General features: G+C 43.8%; 2 protein-coding genes across 28 annotated transcripts in view; one reads left to right on the forward strand and one right to left on the reverse strand.

Moving 5' to 3' along the window:
* Window positions 1–2,000: 2,000 nt before the first annotated feature.
* On the forward strand, window positions 2,001–12,162 carry LOC110524349 (protein Wnt-2). Of its 2 annotated transcripts, none has more exons than XM_021603926.3 (5): window positions 2,001–2,666; window positions 4,096–4,316; window positions 6,418–6,695; window positions 6,971–7,235; window positions 11,012–12,162. In XM_021603926.3, the coding sequence occupies exons 2-5, from the start codon at window positions 4,100–4,102 to the stop codon at window positions 11,209–11,211; spliced, it is 960 nt and encodes a 319-aa protein (XP_021459601.2). In that variant the 5' UTR covers window positions 2,001–2,666; window positions 4,096–4,099; the 3' UTR covers window positions 11,212–12,162. The 2 variants fall into 2 exon arrangements, with proteins under 2 accessions (XP_021459601.2, XP_021459592.2); XM_021603917.3 differs by having other exon boundaries at window positions 2,103–3,094.
* The window catches only part of LOC110524343 (suppressor of tumorigenicity 7 protein homolog), an 81,778-nt gene continuing 77,395 nt past the window's right edge, over window positions 12,007–16,389 (reverse strand). For 15 of the 26 annotated variants that reach the window (XR_016495603.1, XR_016495594.1, XR_016495613.1 and 12 more), the window contains 2 exons: window positions 14,876–15,015; window positions 12,007–12,354 (listed from right to left, as the gene is read on the reverse strand). Coding sequence is in view for 8 of the 26 variants with exons in the window: in XM_090233433.1 (XP_090089559.1) it covers window positions 12,259–12,354; window positions 14,876–15,015 (236 nt within the window). In the remaining 18 variants the exon portion in view is untranslated. Of the gene's footprint in view, window positions 12,355–14,875; window positions 15,019–16,389 lie in introns of all 26 variants that reach the window. The other 11 variants (XR_016495606.1, XR_016495616.1, XR_016495612.1 and 8 more) reach the window with 1 other exon arrangement.

A 16,389-nucleotide genomic window follows, 5' to 3' on the forward strand; every position in this document is an offset into this window, starting at 1 on the left:
CCATGCTGGTCATTTATGAACATTTGAACATCTTGGCCATGTTCTGTTATAATCTCCACCTGGCACAGTCAGAAGAGGACTGGCAACCCCTTATAGCCTGGTTCCTCTAGGTTTCTTCCTGGGTTTTGGCCTTTCTAGGGAGTTTTTCCTAGCCACCGTGCTTCTTCACCTGCATTGATTGCTGTTTGGGGTTTTAGGCTGGGTTTCTGTACAGCACTTTGAGATATCAGCTGATCTAAGAAGGGCTAAATAAATACATTTGATTTAAAAAAAGACTCACAGATGTAGTGCACTCAAAGCAAAGGCCATGTAGGGAAAAGGGTGCAATTTGGGATGCACACCAAAAAAGGGTCTGGTCAGGATTAGGTCAGAGTCTCATTAGGTAATTATGTCCACTTGAAGTGGTGTGTGTGTCAGAGTATGTGAGCGGAGTTGAGCTGTTGGAAATCCCACTCATCGGTCACGGAGTGGTCTTTGTGCACCGCTCTGGCGCTCAATGGCCCTTCCCCTGCTCCGCTACAAATTGCTTAGCACTCACAGGAAAATAAACGGTTGCTCCAAATTAGCTCCATTCATTGTTTAATTTTTTTTTTTTTAACAAACACACCATCTACTTTTGTGACTATGTACCATTTGGTTTTGAAGTAGACTATCATAAGAAGCTTCAACATTTCAACAACATGTTGTAGGTTATGAACAAGGACCTACATAGGCGACAGGCTACGTGGGCACTGTGTTAAAAAACAAATAGCTTTTTCTCTACTCTATTGATGATCAGATACAACTGAAGTAACGGGCTCTGTTGCACTCACATTTTACAGTTGATAGACAACTTTAGCAATGTTACAAACGTACTCCTCTCGTTCAACAGTAGCCTTTATAGAAACCAAAACGTCTCCGGTGTTGCTGCATGGGCTCTTTGGTTGTCTTGCCATCAATTACACAGGCTGTATGACCTATTTCTTGGTCGACTCATAGCAACATCCCTGCGCATTAGTGGTGGGGTATACAAAAGTATAGGCCTAATTAAAAGAATACTGCTGGGCTGAGCATGGCTATAACTTGTGCCTTAGTGATACCGGAGCGAAATTGGAGCGGTAGAGAAAGCCCACGCTCCAGCCAAATTACTCAAACTCAACTAGCTCAATGCAGTCGGCTCACATCCTCTGGTGTGTGTGTGTGTGTGAGAGAGAGAGACGTGTGTGTCTCGAGTTTGTGTCCACCCTACTCTTTCTCACCTATTCCCTTGTGGTGATCCTCCTCCTCCTCCTCCTCCTAAAATGGACCCGGCCGGAGGTTCCTGCCCGCTTCCTCGACCTGGTTCCCACTGCGACTGGAGGAAACGGGTTCTGAAGATGCTCGCACTGAGCATGCTCGGAGCAGGCCTGCTCTTTTACTAATAGACATCGACTCTGCCCGTAATATCCAATCACTATTCATTTGGATAAATGATGTCATAGGTCAAAGGTTATCAATCAATTTGCTTAATTGTTTTATCTAATTGACATTTCTGTTTGAGGAATTATGCCAACTGAGAATATCTCAAATGCAGACCTTTCAAGAAAAGTTGGAGTATTTTTGATTGACGTTCCTTATTATTTGTATACTTGGATCTTAATAGTTTTTTATTTATTTTGTTCATAATCCTTTGTGGGCTTTTGAAAAGAAAAAAAACGTTCTTTATCCAGCATTTTACTGCATTAAATTGCTGCACATGTTAGAACACTGTCGGTGAAATACACTTCCCACATATTGTTCAAGATTAAAATATTTTAGTTGACTATATGACTAAAACTATTTGAATATGTTCTGATATAAAGTAAATATAGTTTGTTTTATGGAAATATCGTATTTCTTCTTGGAGATACATTTAATATACATTTTCAATTTACATTTTGTTTACAATTTCTAACAGGTTTTGTTTTTTAAAGGGTTGATACATGTAATTGAAAAAATACTATGTTAATCTTTTGTCTCTCCAAATGGAGTTTATACTAAGCATTATAACGTTTCTCTACTGGAGGCATGTTGATTTTTATGAATTGTCCTGCGTCTTGTTCGTTTCTTCCACGAAGATCATGAGAGAATCCAAGTTCAGCCTTAACCTCATCCCAACAGGAGACCGAGCACCAGACCTCCCAATTACAAAGAAGAGACGGGATTGGGAACATTAAATCGCTTGCATGAAGTGGAGATCAAAGATAAAGGAAATACAATGTGACAATCGTGCAGATCGAGAAACGAGTTCAAAAGAATTTGATAATCTAATTGTAAATGCACCCAAACTTTTGGGCGGCCTTTGATTAATCTGCATTTAGCTTCTGCAAATAATATTAGTCATCATGGCCGCATCTCGTCTAATTCTTAACCTGTGTGCATAATATGGCGTCATGGCTGTGCGTTTCTGGAATTTTTGGCGAGTGTGCGTTATAGGCATAAGCATAACTAAGCACGTTTGCAGCGCACCAGTTCCTTCTAAACACGTCAATTTGATTGTTTTTGTTAAAACGCTCAGGGTTTAACACATTACCTCGTACCACATTCTACACCTTACCGCTTGGAAATCGGCCAAACTTGTGTCTGGTATCAAGCTAGCCTGAACAGATACTTTCAGACATCTAATTTCTTCACCTCATTCCTGAGACAGGACTGCGCCCACCCCTTGTGTAAGCAATTTAAACCTGATAGCAAACGATCATCCTATCTTTACACTGCAAATATCTGTTAACTTTAGATCGACTCAATATCTCATGCGCTTCCAATATCTAATGAGCTTATTTTACCATTCTCTTTGTCATATAAGCGTTATGGTTTATATGTACAAAGATCCATCCGGGCGGTAAACCTCTTCTGATCGATTTATTTTTTTAATGCAAGACAAAGTAGAACTTTGATTTGTGCAATCGAGAAGCTGTCAGGACTCCTGTCTGACGCGCGCCTGTGTTGTTTTCTACTCATGGAAATGCTCAGTACAAGTGCCTGAATGTGCACACCGACAAAACTTTAGTAATATGAATTTATTGCCAAGTGGAAAATGCTTTTATTTATCTGTAGTAATCTGCTGGCTAGGGTCAAGGGTCGGCGGATCTTTATGGTGAGTAGACAAAAAAAATGGAACATAGCACCAACCATTTAATGCAAGTGTAAAGTGAATTGAACATATATTAAATATTATGCAGTGATTTATAGGCTATATCAAAAATAAGTATAGCCTACACAATGAAGTCTGTACTTTATAATAGGCAAGGATATACTGTAGGATATGATCTGTCTTTAAATTATTGTTTTAATTAAACTAGTTGAATCATTGTCAAAAATTGATAATACATTTGTGTGTAAAATAATATAATGTATCCCCCAATAACGTTAGACATGCATGCATTTCTTTAATTTGGACACATTTTATAGGGCAGATCATTTTTTATTCCTTTATTTGAGTGTTATAGAAGCCTAGTTTCCCATCATTGCCACAAGGACATTAAAACAGATTAAATTTGCATGGTCCAAGCCAAAACCTCAACTTTCTATGCAGTCAGTGGTGTAAAGTACTTAAGTAAAAATACTTTAAAGTACTACTTAAGTAGTTTTTTGGGGGTACCTGTACTTTACTATTTATATTTTTTACTTTTACTTCACTACATTCCTTAAGAACATAGTGTCATTTTTACTCCATTTTCCTTGACACCCAAAAGTACTTGTTACATTTTGAATGCTTAGCAGGACAGGAAAATAGTGAAATGCACGTACTTATCAATCGAACATCCCTGGTCATCTCTACTGCCTCTGATCTGGCGGACTCGCTAAACACAAATGCTTTGTTTCTAAATTATGTCTGAGTGTTGGAGTGTGCCCATGGCTTTCCGTAAATTCAAAACATATAAAAACTGGTGCCTGGTTTGCTTAATATAAGGATTTTGAAATAATTTACACTTTTACTTTTGGTACTTAAGTATATATGAAACCAAATACATTGACTTTTACTCAAGTAGAATTGTACTGGGTGACTTTTACTTTTATCTTATTAGAAAATGACTCCAGTATCTCTACTTTTACTCAAGTATGACAGTTGGGTACTTTTTCCACCACTGTATGCAGGTACATGGGAACCCTTGGGTCGCAAGTGATGTGCGACAACATCCCAGGGTTAGTCAACAAACAGCGGCAGCTGTGCCGCCAGCATCCCAACATTATGCAGGCGATCGGAGCCGGGATTAAAGACTGGATCGGGGAGTGCCAACATCAGTTTCAGAACCACCGCTGGAACTGCAATACCATAGAGCGAGACCACAATGTGTTCGGACGCCTACTGCTGCGTAGTAAGTATTGAGCGCGCGCGAGAGAGGGAGAAAAAACCTCACGTGTAAGCCCTACTTTAAAAATATGTATGTAAGCTATTACATGTATCGAGCGCAGACGTAGGTTTATATTTTCTGACTGAAATACAGGTATGAACTGCCCACAAAATCGATTAATTTTTACAATAAATTACTTCTACTTGCCGTTATCATTCACCTGATAAGGCATTACTTTTTGACATGGCATATGACGGGTGTCCCTGGGTCGCCGGTTTGCCTAGGCGTGGGTCCCTTTGCAAGAAAAATGTGAAAACCCCTGAAATAGCTGATATGCTGGGTTGTTTCTATTATGTCCTGGGAAAGTGATATAGGCTACTCATCTTTGTCCTCATTTACAAGACACGCACGTCTGCACAATAGGCTTGTAAATGGTGATCTTATCATTCACATCTGCTATAGACTATAGGCTCCTAGATCAATGGCAAAATGGTATGCGCTTTTTCTCCCACCAATTCTTCACAGTGGTGAACCTATAAAGTTCTTCTAGCGTTTATCAAAGTGAAAGAATTCGTGTGAAATACATGTTCTTCCCTAACAGATGTTTTCCCCCGTGCTTGCATTGCATTCCATGCATTGTCTCACTTTACTGTCATACATTTATCAAGTTGACGCGCGTGCTTGCTGCTGCTGCTGCTCTGATCGGTTTCTGATCCAATGCGCGGCGTGTTTATAAAACTGCCACGCCTGACGAATGTGGGGAGTCTAGAATAAGAAAGTGTCACCTCCCATCTCGTCACCTGACCAACTATGGACTAATCAGTCTGCTCAATTTTGGAATCTCTTTTTAATTGGTATAAATCTCAGGATCCACTCGAGACCTTGGGGAGGGGGGGTCATAGAACTTGAATTGGTAATTGTTTTGGGCATCATGTTCCAGTCCTGCTCTTATATTCGCTCTAAATTCATTTGAGGCGTAACTTTAAGGGCCAGTTTCCCGGGCCAGTTTCCCGGACAAAGATTAAGACTCCTCCTGGACTAAGAAGCATGTTCAATGGAGATTCATCATTGAAAGTATTTTTTAGTCCAGGACTAGGTTTAATATGTGTCCGGGAAACTGGCCCTGAGAGTTCAGTGTAATCTGGTTATTTAATTGGGCCTGTGGTGTTCATACTTCCCAGGCACGGCTCTGGTTGTGTCACACAACATTAGGAAGCTGCTCTGATTGGCAGCATTATCGCTGTGGTACCGTGAAAGCTACTTTTTTTTTGTCAATGTCAGGACGCTAATTTAAAACAATTACTGGGATTTCTTTTGAATTTTATGTTCTCACCGTTTGGTTGTTTTATTCTCCCTATTAACCGTGTTAAAGACACTCACCCAAAGAAGTTGGATGTTTCCTGACTGGACACCAACTCTCTCTCTCTCTCACACACACACACACACACACACACACACCTCTTGTCATCCATAGCCTTTGATCCCACAGATCTCTCATCAGTTACAAGAGCAGTCAGGTCATACGGGTCCTTTATCAGACCACTGCTGGTAAATGTTACCCATTTATCCATCTCAGAGTTAGATGAAGCAAAACACTGCCATGCATGAAATAAAAGACTTGAAAGAAAGCAGCAACAGACCGTATTCATGCAGGTACACCAACAGCACCAGCTACCTCTTTCTGTTTTGTGTTGCAGCTCCAATGAAGATCCTATTTGAACTGTGACACTCCCAAGTGAGATTATGGAAATAACATTTACGTAATGCACGATTTCTGTACACTTTCTATGCATCTTTATGGGATTACTAGATGTTATACAATTTAGATCTGCGTATTTGTGTAACTTCTAAGTGTGTACAATGAGCAAATGTATGCTTTTGTGCATTTGAGCCTTGGCCCGGCCGGTATGCCTAATACGCGTGTCCACGTAATTTATCCCATCTGGTGTGCATGCTGTCCCAAGCGTGAGTGTAGTGTGTGTGTGTGTGTTCAACCAGTGTGCTTAGCCGCCCCCCAGGCAGTAAAAAAACACAACTCTTGTGTGTACGATGTTACGTGTGTTTGTATGTCCTTCCTGTCACACCACGAATGCTCATCCATTATCCTTCTCTCCCTTTCTTCCAGGCAGTCGTGAAGCAGCCTTTGTGTACGCCATCTCCTCGGCCGGGGTGGTCCACACCCTGACCCGAGCCTGCAGCCAGGGAGAGCTGCAGTCGTGCTCCTGCGACCCCACCAAGAAGGGCTCGTCCCGGGACGCCAAGGGGGCGTTCGACTGGGGCGGCTGCAGCGACCACGTGGAGCACGCTATGAGGTTCAGCCAGGCCTTTGTAGATGCCAAAGAGCGGAAGGAGCGAGATGCCAGGGCTCTGATGAACCTTCACAACAACCGCGCCGGGAGGAAGGTGGGGTTCAAAGTTCATACACACTAGAGGGGATGGACCAGAACCAACTGGATCTAGATCAGCGTGGAGAGGAATCACCAGACATTTTACATATTTTTTTTTTATTGTTCCTGAACTATTCACACCTGAATCAAGTAGTCAAACACTGATATAGAGGAAGTATATCGACTGTTACCCAGTCCTTAACACACACATACACACACCCTAACGTCCTACCACCAACTTGACACGCACCTAGCTCCCTGACTTGCATCTTCTCCCTCCTCATCTCCCAGGCAGTGAAGCGATTAATGTCTCTGGAGTGTAAGTGTCACGGCGTGAGCGGCTCCTGCAGTGTCCGGACCTGCTGGCTGGCCCTGGCCGACTTCCGCCGCACGGGCGACCATCTGCGGCGGCGCTACAACGGGGCAGTGCAGGTGGTTATGAACCAGTATGGCACGGGCTTCACCACCGCACAGCGGCATCTCAAACGGCCCAGCAAAAACGACCTGGTCTACTTCGAGGACTCGCCAGACTACTGCATACGAGACCAAGAGTCCGGTGAGGCTGGCGTTTTCAGATTTACTCCACAGCTCTCGATGTTCAAAGCAGTTATATACACGGACATTGGACAGACAGACAAGCAAGCAAAGAGACTGACTAGACTGTGAGTGCTGTCTGTCTATTTGACATCTGACATGACTGTCTGTCTGTAGAGTAGACCACCATACTTCTTGTCCATAATATCTTCAGTATGTGGTAATATCTTCAGAGGGTAAGAGCTCAGTCTCTTGTACCCTAGGGTTATTCTTCATGCTGCACTGGATAACACCAGATGTAGAGTGTGTGAGTAAGTTAAAAAAGAGGGAATGCGTTTGTGTACGTGCGCGAGAGAAGAAAAGTGTGTGTGTGTGTGTGTGAGATGGTAAGAAAAGAAAGTGGGTGTGACAGAGAGAGGAGAGAAGTGTGTGTGTGTGTGTGTGAGATGGTAAGAAAAGAAAGTGGGTGTGACAGAGAGAGAAGGGGAGAAAAGTGTGTGTGATCCAGAGAACCTGGGTGCCTGTCAGGCAGCAGGTGATCCGAGGCGATCGGGTGTCGGCCAGTTTAAGGGCCATTACACAGTTCTTTGGGATGAAACCCGACCTGCTGCACACTGCTATAAATTACCCCCTCTGGAGCAAGGCACACACACACACACACACCTCTGCACGCTTTCCCATCAAAGCCAACCACCCCTAATGTAGACCTGGGGGGCCTTTCTGAAGTTGCTTCCTCTCTTTGTCTCCTCTCCTTCATTACACTGACCTAAAGTCACAGGATTTGTGAAGGTAATCTGGAGAACAGGTCTTTCATGTCAGTGCAAGTGAAGGAAAGGATACAAGGAAACAAAGCTGGTTTAGACTATTGAGATACACTCAATCTTACACCTTCGCTGTTTTGATGACTGATGTACAGTCGTGGCCAAAAGTTTTGAGAATGACACAAATATTAATTTTCACAAAGTCTGCTGCCTCAGTTTGTATGATGGAAATTTGCATATACTCCAGAACGTTATGAAGAGTGATCAGATGAATTGCAATTAATTGCCAAGTCCCTCTTTGCAAAGCAAACGAACTGAATCCACAAAAAAACCTTTCCACTGCATTTCAGCCCTGCCACAAAAGGACCAGCTGACATCATGTCAGTGATTCTCTCGTTAACACAGGTGTGAGTGTTGACGAGAACAAGGCTGGAGATCACTCTGTCATGCTGATTGAGTTCGAATAACAGACTGTAAGCTTCAAAAGTAGGGTGGTGCTTGGAATCATTGTTCTTCCTCTGTCAACCATGGTTACCTGCATGGAAACACATGCCGTCATCATTGCTTTGCACAAAAAGGGCTTCACAGGCAAGGATATTGCTGGCAGTAAGATTGCACCATTTATCGGATCATCAAGACCTTCAAGGAGAGCGGTTCAATTGTTGTGAAGGCTTCAGGGTGCCCAAGAAGGTCCAGCAAGCGCCAGGACCGTCTCCTAAAGTTGATTCAGCTGCGGGATTGGGGAACCACCAGTACAGAGCTTGCTCAGGAATGGCAGCAGGCAAGTGTGAGTGCAACTGCATGCACAGTGAGGCGAAGACTTTTGGAGGATGGCTTGGTGTCAAGAAGGGCAGCAAAGAAGCCACTTCTCTCCAGGAAAAACATCAGGGACAGACTGATATTCTGCAAAAGGTACAGGGATTGGACTGCTGAGGACTGGGGTAAAGTCATTTTCTCTGATGAATCCCCTGTCCGATTGTTTGGGGCATCCGGAAAAAAAGCTTGTCTGGAGAAGTCAAGGTGAGCGCTACCATCAGTCCTGTGTCATGTCAACAGTAAAGCATCCTGAGACCATTCATGTGTGGGGTTCCTTCTCAGCCAAGGGAGTGGGCTCACTCACAATTTTGCCTAAGAACACAGCCATGAATAAAGAATGGTACCAACTCATCCTCTGAGAGCAACTTCTCCCAACCATCCAGGAACAGTTTGGTGATGAACAATTCCTTTTCCAGCATGATGGAGCACCTTGCCATAAGGCTCGGGGAACAAAAAAAAAACATTGATATTTTGGATCCATGGCCAGGAAACTCCCCAGAACTTAATCCCATTGAGAACTTGTGGTCAACCCTCAAGAGGCAGGTGGACAAACAAAAACCCACAAACTCCAAGCATTGATTATGCAAGAATGGGCTGCAATCAGTCAGGATGTGGCCCAGAAGTAAATGGACAGCATGCCAGGGCAGATTGCAGAGGTCTTGAAAAAGAAGGGTCAACACTGCAAATATTGACTCTTTGCATCAATTTCATGTAATTGTCAATAAAAGCCTTTGACACTTATGAAATGCTTGTAATTATACCTTTAGTATTCCATAGTAACATCTGACAAAAATATCTAAAGACACTAAAGCAGCAAACTTTGAAAATTAATATTTGTGTCATTCTCAAAACTTTTGGCCACGACTGTACAGTTCTGTTTTGAAGTGTGTGTGCGTTTGGAAGTGTGTGTTTTGGAAGAGGGTCCTGTTTTGAACACTGATTTGTACAGTACAGTTCCAGTGCACGAAGGCCCTTTTATGGACTGTGTACATGTGATCATGGGGAGTTCACTGATCAGCGCCCATCTTGTGAGAACCTCTCTCCACAGACATTAGCTCCAGTCATCTGGGACTACACACACACACAGTGGAGACTGCACCCCCTTGTGCCTCTCCGAAGTGTGAAATCAATTTCCCTCAGCCGCATGGAGGCTCAGGTGCTAAACTCATCTCTCGGCGCCCCCTCATCATAATTCAATAAGCAGACGCCAGGAGAGAAGAGAGGGAGCAAGAGCGAGAGAGAAAGGAGAGGGGAAGAGTGTTTGACGTCACCCCTAGCAGTACAGCATACCGGGAACTGAACGTTGTCGGGAGTGGGTGGAGTCTCGCCGTGCCCAGACATGACCTGGCTGCTCTCCCTCTTTCTATACCTACCTCGCTCCTCCTTCTCAGCAGAGGAACAGGTGGAGTCAAATGGACAGAGGGAGAAATTGGCTGCCTAGAACAGACATGGTCTGTTCCCAATCCCAAATCGACCCCTAGCTAGCCCCTTTTAAAACAGGACATTTACCTTCACCTGTCCAGGGGTTTCACCATAATGCAAAGGAAGGAGCTAAGGAAGCTACTTTAGACTATTGAGGTTTGAGTAGAGGCCTCGAGGTGAAAATTCACAATTTATTGATCAGTTCATCGTGTAATTGTATTATGGGCTGATTTCTGGGAGTGAGTCCATTAAGCCTGTCAGACGCCCTTGCAGCGTCCTCATTCTGAGATGATAGGAGGTGCAAGAGTGTGTGACAGCCAACAGGGTGTGTGTTTGCGCCAGTGAGACTGTGTGCCAGCCAGGGTATACGCAGAACGAAGGCGCCTGGAAAATTACCTGATGAAGACCCTGAGCCCCAGTTGATGGCTTCTATCATCAATCTCTCATCTCTCCTCCGCCATCCTGCCTCTTTTCATCCTCTTATCCTTCCCATCCCTTGCTTTCTCCCTCAGTCCGTGTCTACCCAGTTTAGATTGAGTATGCTGTGTTCTATTGGAATGATGTCAATACCTGTAGGGTAGCGGGGCATAGACCGCTGTTTGCCAACTATCACTCTATTGCAGCAAATCTCTGGATTGCAGCTAGGTTGCTAGGATTTTTGATTAAGTATATTTGGCGAGATATAAGCACATTTGAAAAGGCTTGTATGTGGGTCACAAGGTTAAACAAGCTTTAGGAATGACTGACTCGCGTATATTCCGTCTGTACATTGTCTCTTCATTTCTCTCACCCTCTTCAGGTTCGGTGGGGACGGGCGGGCGGGTATGCAACCGGACATCTCGCGGCGTGGACAGCTGCGAGGTGATGTGCTGTGGCCGGGGCTACGACACATCGCACATCAGCCACAACACCAAGTGTGAGTGCAAGTTCCACTGGTGCTGCGCTGTACACTGCCGGGACTGCAAGCTAGATGTGCACACCTGCAAGGCCCAGACGTGACCATTGCGAACCACCAACCAACCGCTTGCACAACGTCTGTCTGAAATGGCAGCCTATTCCCTATTTAGTGCACTACTTTTGACCATGGGCCCCTATGCCACATGTCGGCTACTCCGCCACAAATGCCTTTTTACAGTCCAAAGATACCCAATCTAATTTCCTTCTTCCCTTTACATTCCATTATATTTATTTACTATTCCCCCCCAGTACAAAATAACCTTTATGTAAATACAAACTTTATGTAATTTAAAAGAAAGTTCAGTATAGATGGGTTAGCAGACCACGTCACAAACTGTGTGTGCACGCACTTCCATGTGGCAGAAGTCAGCGTGGTGTGATTCTGCATGGCCAGATTGCTAGCAAGAATGACAAGAAACTGCCATGTGGGGAATTGTAAGTGGCTCGTTTCATGTTAGTTATTCTTGATACCAGGTCTTGTTTTGAGGTGTTTTGGCTGATGTCAATGCTAATATGGCTAAAATTAGCTAGCTAACCAACAACTGGAATGATGTATTTGAGAGACAAGTGCTCATTGTGTAAATGTATTTCTTTACAATAAACATTGGGGACGTTGTCAACTATCTAAGCCAATCCCCGTCTGTCTTGCCGCTAAACAACCCAATGTCTATATAGTTTATGGAATCTGTTTGAAATTGATAGCAGACCTGACCACACCCCCCTTTCCTCAACCAGCCAGTTACAAAACACGGTTTAGTCACCTAACCTGCAGCTATGATCCAATATTTATTAAAATGTTGATATGCTTCACAATCAAAATGGCAGGTTAGACATTGCTATACACAAAAAGTATTTTATTTTATGTCTTTTTCCACTTTTTTAATGATGACAATTGATCACCTTTTTTTGTACAACAAAAAAACGGTTTTACATGAGATTTGAAGACAAAATGAAAACATATCAAATAAAGTCAAAAGCAATTCAGAACTCCATGTTTCCCTTTTCTTCCAATCCATCCTCACTGTCCGTCTAATCCATGATATTGGCACAAAGAGTGTGTCAGTCAAGTCCGGGCGGGGCTGGTCACTGTCAGATGCGTGTGAGCTGATGCCACAGACTGGATGGCAGGATGCTCTCCACTTTCTCCATGATGAAGTTCAGAGGAGCAAACAGGGTGCTAAGAAACTAGGAGACAGACAGCGAGAGAGAAGATGTTAGAACACATGACCTCTCACACACACACACTACGCCAATTCCTACTGGAACCAACGTGAACCAGATCTTTTTCGGAACATTTCAAGGTACTGTATGTAGACGGCCTCCCAAATGCTAGTTAGAGGCCCATGGTAGGAGCACCATAACATGCCAGTTTAGAATGTAGCCAGCAACTGAATCTCTGCACATTTCAAGGTAGGTAGTGTGTGTTGTCGATGACCTCAAATGCTAGAGGAACATGATAGAGCACAGTACCTCAACTGGCATGCTACGGTGCTCCTATGGGGCAGAACCATAACTTTTCTCCCGGGTATGTTGACTACTGGCTGACTCTCTCGGTCAGCCCCCCGTTCAACTCCCCCTTCTCTCTGCTCATCCCTTGTTCCTCTGTTTTGGCAACATGCAGTGTGGGGGATAGGGGCTCCCTCAGAGGGATTGCGGGTCATGGAGGCTCGGCTTAGTCAGATGGCAGATAAAAAGGCCATCAGGGAGCGAGGTGAAACAAGCACCTCGTTTACACGCTAAGAGGGAAAGAGGCCCTGTTCCAACCCTTTGAAGATGCACCCTTCCTTGGGAGAAGCCACTGATCTGATAGGTGAAAGCCAAGTCGTGTTTTCATCAATTCAATCATATTAGATCAGTGATTACTTTAAAGTAACTGTCCGGTGAAAATCTCACTTCAAAGTTCATATTCTGTTAACTCATACCCAAATATTGTTGTTGAGTCATCACATACTTGTATTTGTGGCCAAAGCATATATTGGAGGAAAAACCACCTTAAACTTGTATCTCAAAACAGCTATTTCCTCAGATAGATGAGCTGGCCAATCACCAGTCTAATCACATAGTTTTTTTTATGACCTGTATCCGCCCACACAAGTCTGTTGTTGGGGTACACCGACGCCATTCCAACACAGAAAAGCAGCGTTTTAACATACTTAAGACATTTTTGGAAGGAAAACTATTTCACTCATATTGTAAATAATTAAATGTCATATTTCATAGAAATCTGGAAACACTGGATAATTACTTTAAGGAAGCGAGTAAGGAAGAAGGGACATCTGTTTGAACCCTAGTGTGTAAACCAGGTGCTGATTAGTTTGTCTTAGAAGAGTGCACTTTCAAAGTATTGGAAGTGGATCAGTGAGCTTGTGTGTATGTGTATACACGTGTCTGACCATTCTTTCTCTCATTCCATGTACCAGAATGCTGCTATTGGTGAGGACATTCTCACCTTTATCGCTAAGGCGAGACTGCAGGTTCTACCAACAAAACACAACCTAGCACTCTGGTACCCTGCAAACCATGATCACCTTATATCTCACATGAGTCCAATGTAATGGAGTCTGTCGCACAAGTGAATGGTTGTCGTTCATACAAGGACCTATCTGTACATAGCTAGACATGACCACCTTGTTGATCTAGCTAGTGAGGTGAGACAGGTAGTACCACCATCAGTGCATATGCACAAACATTCTCTTGTCAGAGGAGGCTGGTTGGATGTTGACGATGATGTGCTTTCTTGTATACCAAATATGGCCGATATTGTTGTTGTGGGGGGAGGCCGGAGGGAGGTGCTCATTTTGGAAGAGGGTTGCTCTTTTGTACTCCTACATGGAGCAGAACTTTGCTGCCAAGTTGCTGAAATACCAGCCCTTTGTGTCACGACTGAACAGCCTTGGTTATCACTTGTGGTGCTGATATTTGGGAGTTCTATTTTGGAGTTTCGGCCAAGTACATAGGCTGACAGTACGTGGCCTTCAGGTTTCAGGCCTGCGTAGGGCAAAGGAAAAGCAGCTAGCAAGGTACTGCTCTGTTGTCAGCGATCATGGGCAGCATAGCTGTATGGAGAAGGTACTTTCTATATCCATAACTGTCCAGATATCCATGACCTTTGAAATATTTGAATCCTTCGACTGTAATGTGATTTGTGAATTCAAATAAAGTATTTCAAATGTGTGTGTGTGTGTCATCAGCTCTTCGCAGGCAGCACCCAACCAGTGTGGGGTCAGAGCAAGCCCCTGCAGAGGAGATAGTAGCTGCTGATTGTGTCACACCAGGAGCAGAGACATGAGCTCACACACATTCCAGGGGAGTGGCATCAGACAGTACAAGCCTACTGAGGAAGAACATTAGGTAGAGGAGAGGACAGAGCCCTCCACTGGCAGATGGGAGAGGGAGTTGTGTCGGTTCTACATGGGTGGATTCAATAGTCTGAGGCTGCGTCCTTTACTCATTTCCTTCCCCGCTTCACCACTGATCTACAAGAACTTACATTGATAGAGGATGTTGCAACTTGTATAGAGCTTGGCTAGTCTCCTGTCATCCAGACTTGACGAAGGCAGGTCTATGATTGTTAGAGTCTGTCCAGGACACGAACGCAACCAAATGAATGGCCACCTTACGAAGAATCTGAATGCAAAGAACCTCATTGGGGATTTGACTTACAAAGGCAACTGGATAGTGTGTGAGAGCGGTGCAGGAGACTCACGGCTTTAGCGAAGACTCCCATGAGCTCGGGGAACTGGTGTGTGAGGAGGGCCAGCATGGCAGTGAAGGAGCAGAGACCAGCCGTGAACAAGATGAAGAATGGCAGTTCCTTCTTAGGGTACACCGACACCTCATGAAACACTGCTTCCACATGAGAGAGATACAAAGAGAGCATCAACACACTGTACATACTTTATACACAACGTACAGTACCAGTCAAAAGTTTAGACACCTACTCATTCATGGGTTTCTTTATTTTTTACATTGTAGAATACTGGTGAAGACATTAACTATGAAGTAACCAAAAAAGTGTAAAACAAAACATTTAAATTCTTCAAAGTAGCCACCATTTGCCTTCATGACAGCTTTGCACAGTCTTGGCATTCTCTCAACCGGCTTCACATGGAATGCTTTTCCAACAGCCTTGAAGGAGTTCCCACATATGCTGAGCACGTGTTGGCTGCTTTTCCTTCACACTTAACCAGCATGGCTACCACAGCATTCTGCAGCGATACGCCATCCCACCTGGTTGGCATTTAGTTCCACTATCATTTGTTTTTCAACAGGACAATGACCCAAAACACACCTCCAGGCTGTGTAAGGGCTATTTGACCAAGAAGGAGAGTGATGGAGTTCTGCATCAGATGACCTGGCCTCCACAATCACCCGACCTCAACCCAATTGAGATGGTATGGGATGAGTTGGACCGCGGAGTGAAGGAAAAGCAGCAACAAGTGCTCAGCTTATGTGGGAACTCCTTCAAGACTGTTGGAAAAGCATTCCAGGTGACTACCTCCTGAAGCTGGTTGAGAGAATGCCAAGAGTGTGCAAAGCTGTCATCAAGGCAAAGGGTGGAAACTTTGAAGAATCAATAATCCATTTTAATTTGGTTTAACACTTTTCTGGTTACTACATGATTCCATATGTCTTATTTCATAGTTTTAATGTCTTCAATATTATTATACAATTTACAAAATCGGAAAAATAAAGATAAACCCTGGAATGAGTAGGTGTGTCCAAACTTTTGACTGATACTGTATACACACACAATGTACACCAACACCTTATGACACACTGCTTCCACAGAGAGATACATTGTCAGGGTCAACACTGTATACACACAAACACACACAGTTCAGAGGGGTTGAAGCTAAAATAAATCCCATTACTTAAACTTAAGCCAACCTCAGATCGGTGGGAAAACTCTGACTCGAGGGCCACACAGACCTTTTTATGACCGATTGGTTTGTCTACATTTATTTGCGGGCCAGAAAAAGGGCAGTTATTTGAAAATATATAGGAATTGACTGCACACAATATATAGGAATTGACTGAAATCAGTTGCAGTGACAGATCATTTTAACCCAAGAGTACACCTCACACACAACAACTCAGTCAACACACTGTACACACACATACACTGAGTGTATAAAACATTAGGAACACCTGCTCTTTCCATGACATAGAATGACCAGGTGAATCCAGGTGAAAGCTATGATCCCTTATTGATGTCAC

This window comes from Oncorhynchus mykiss, chromosome 1 (assembly GCF_057628025.1).
Source record: "Oncorhynchus mykiss isolate SJ-2025 chromosome 1, ASM5762802v1, whole genome shotgun sequence".
NCBI lineage: Eukaryota > Metazoa > Chordata > Actinopteri > Salmoniformes > Salmonidae > Oncorhynchus > Oncorhynchus mykiss.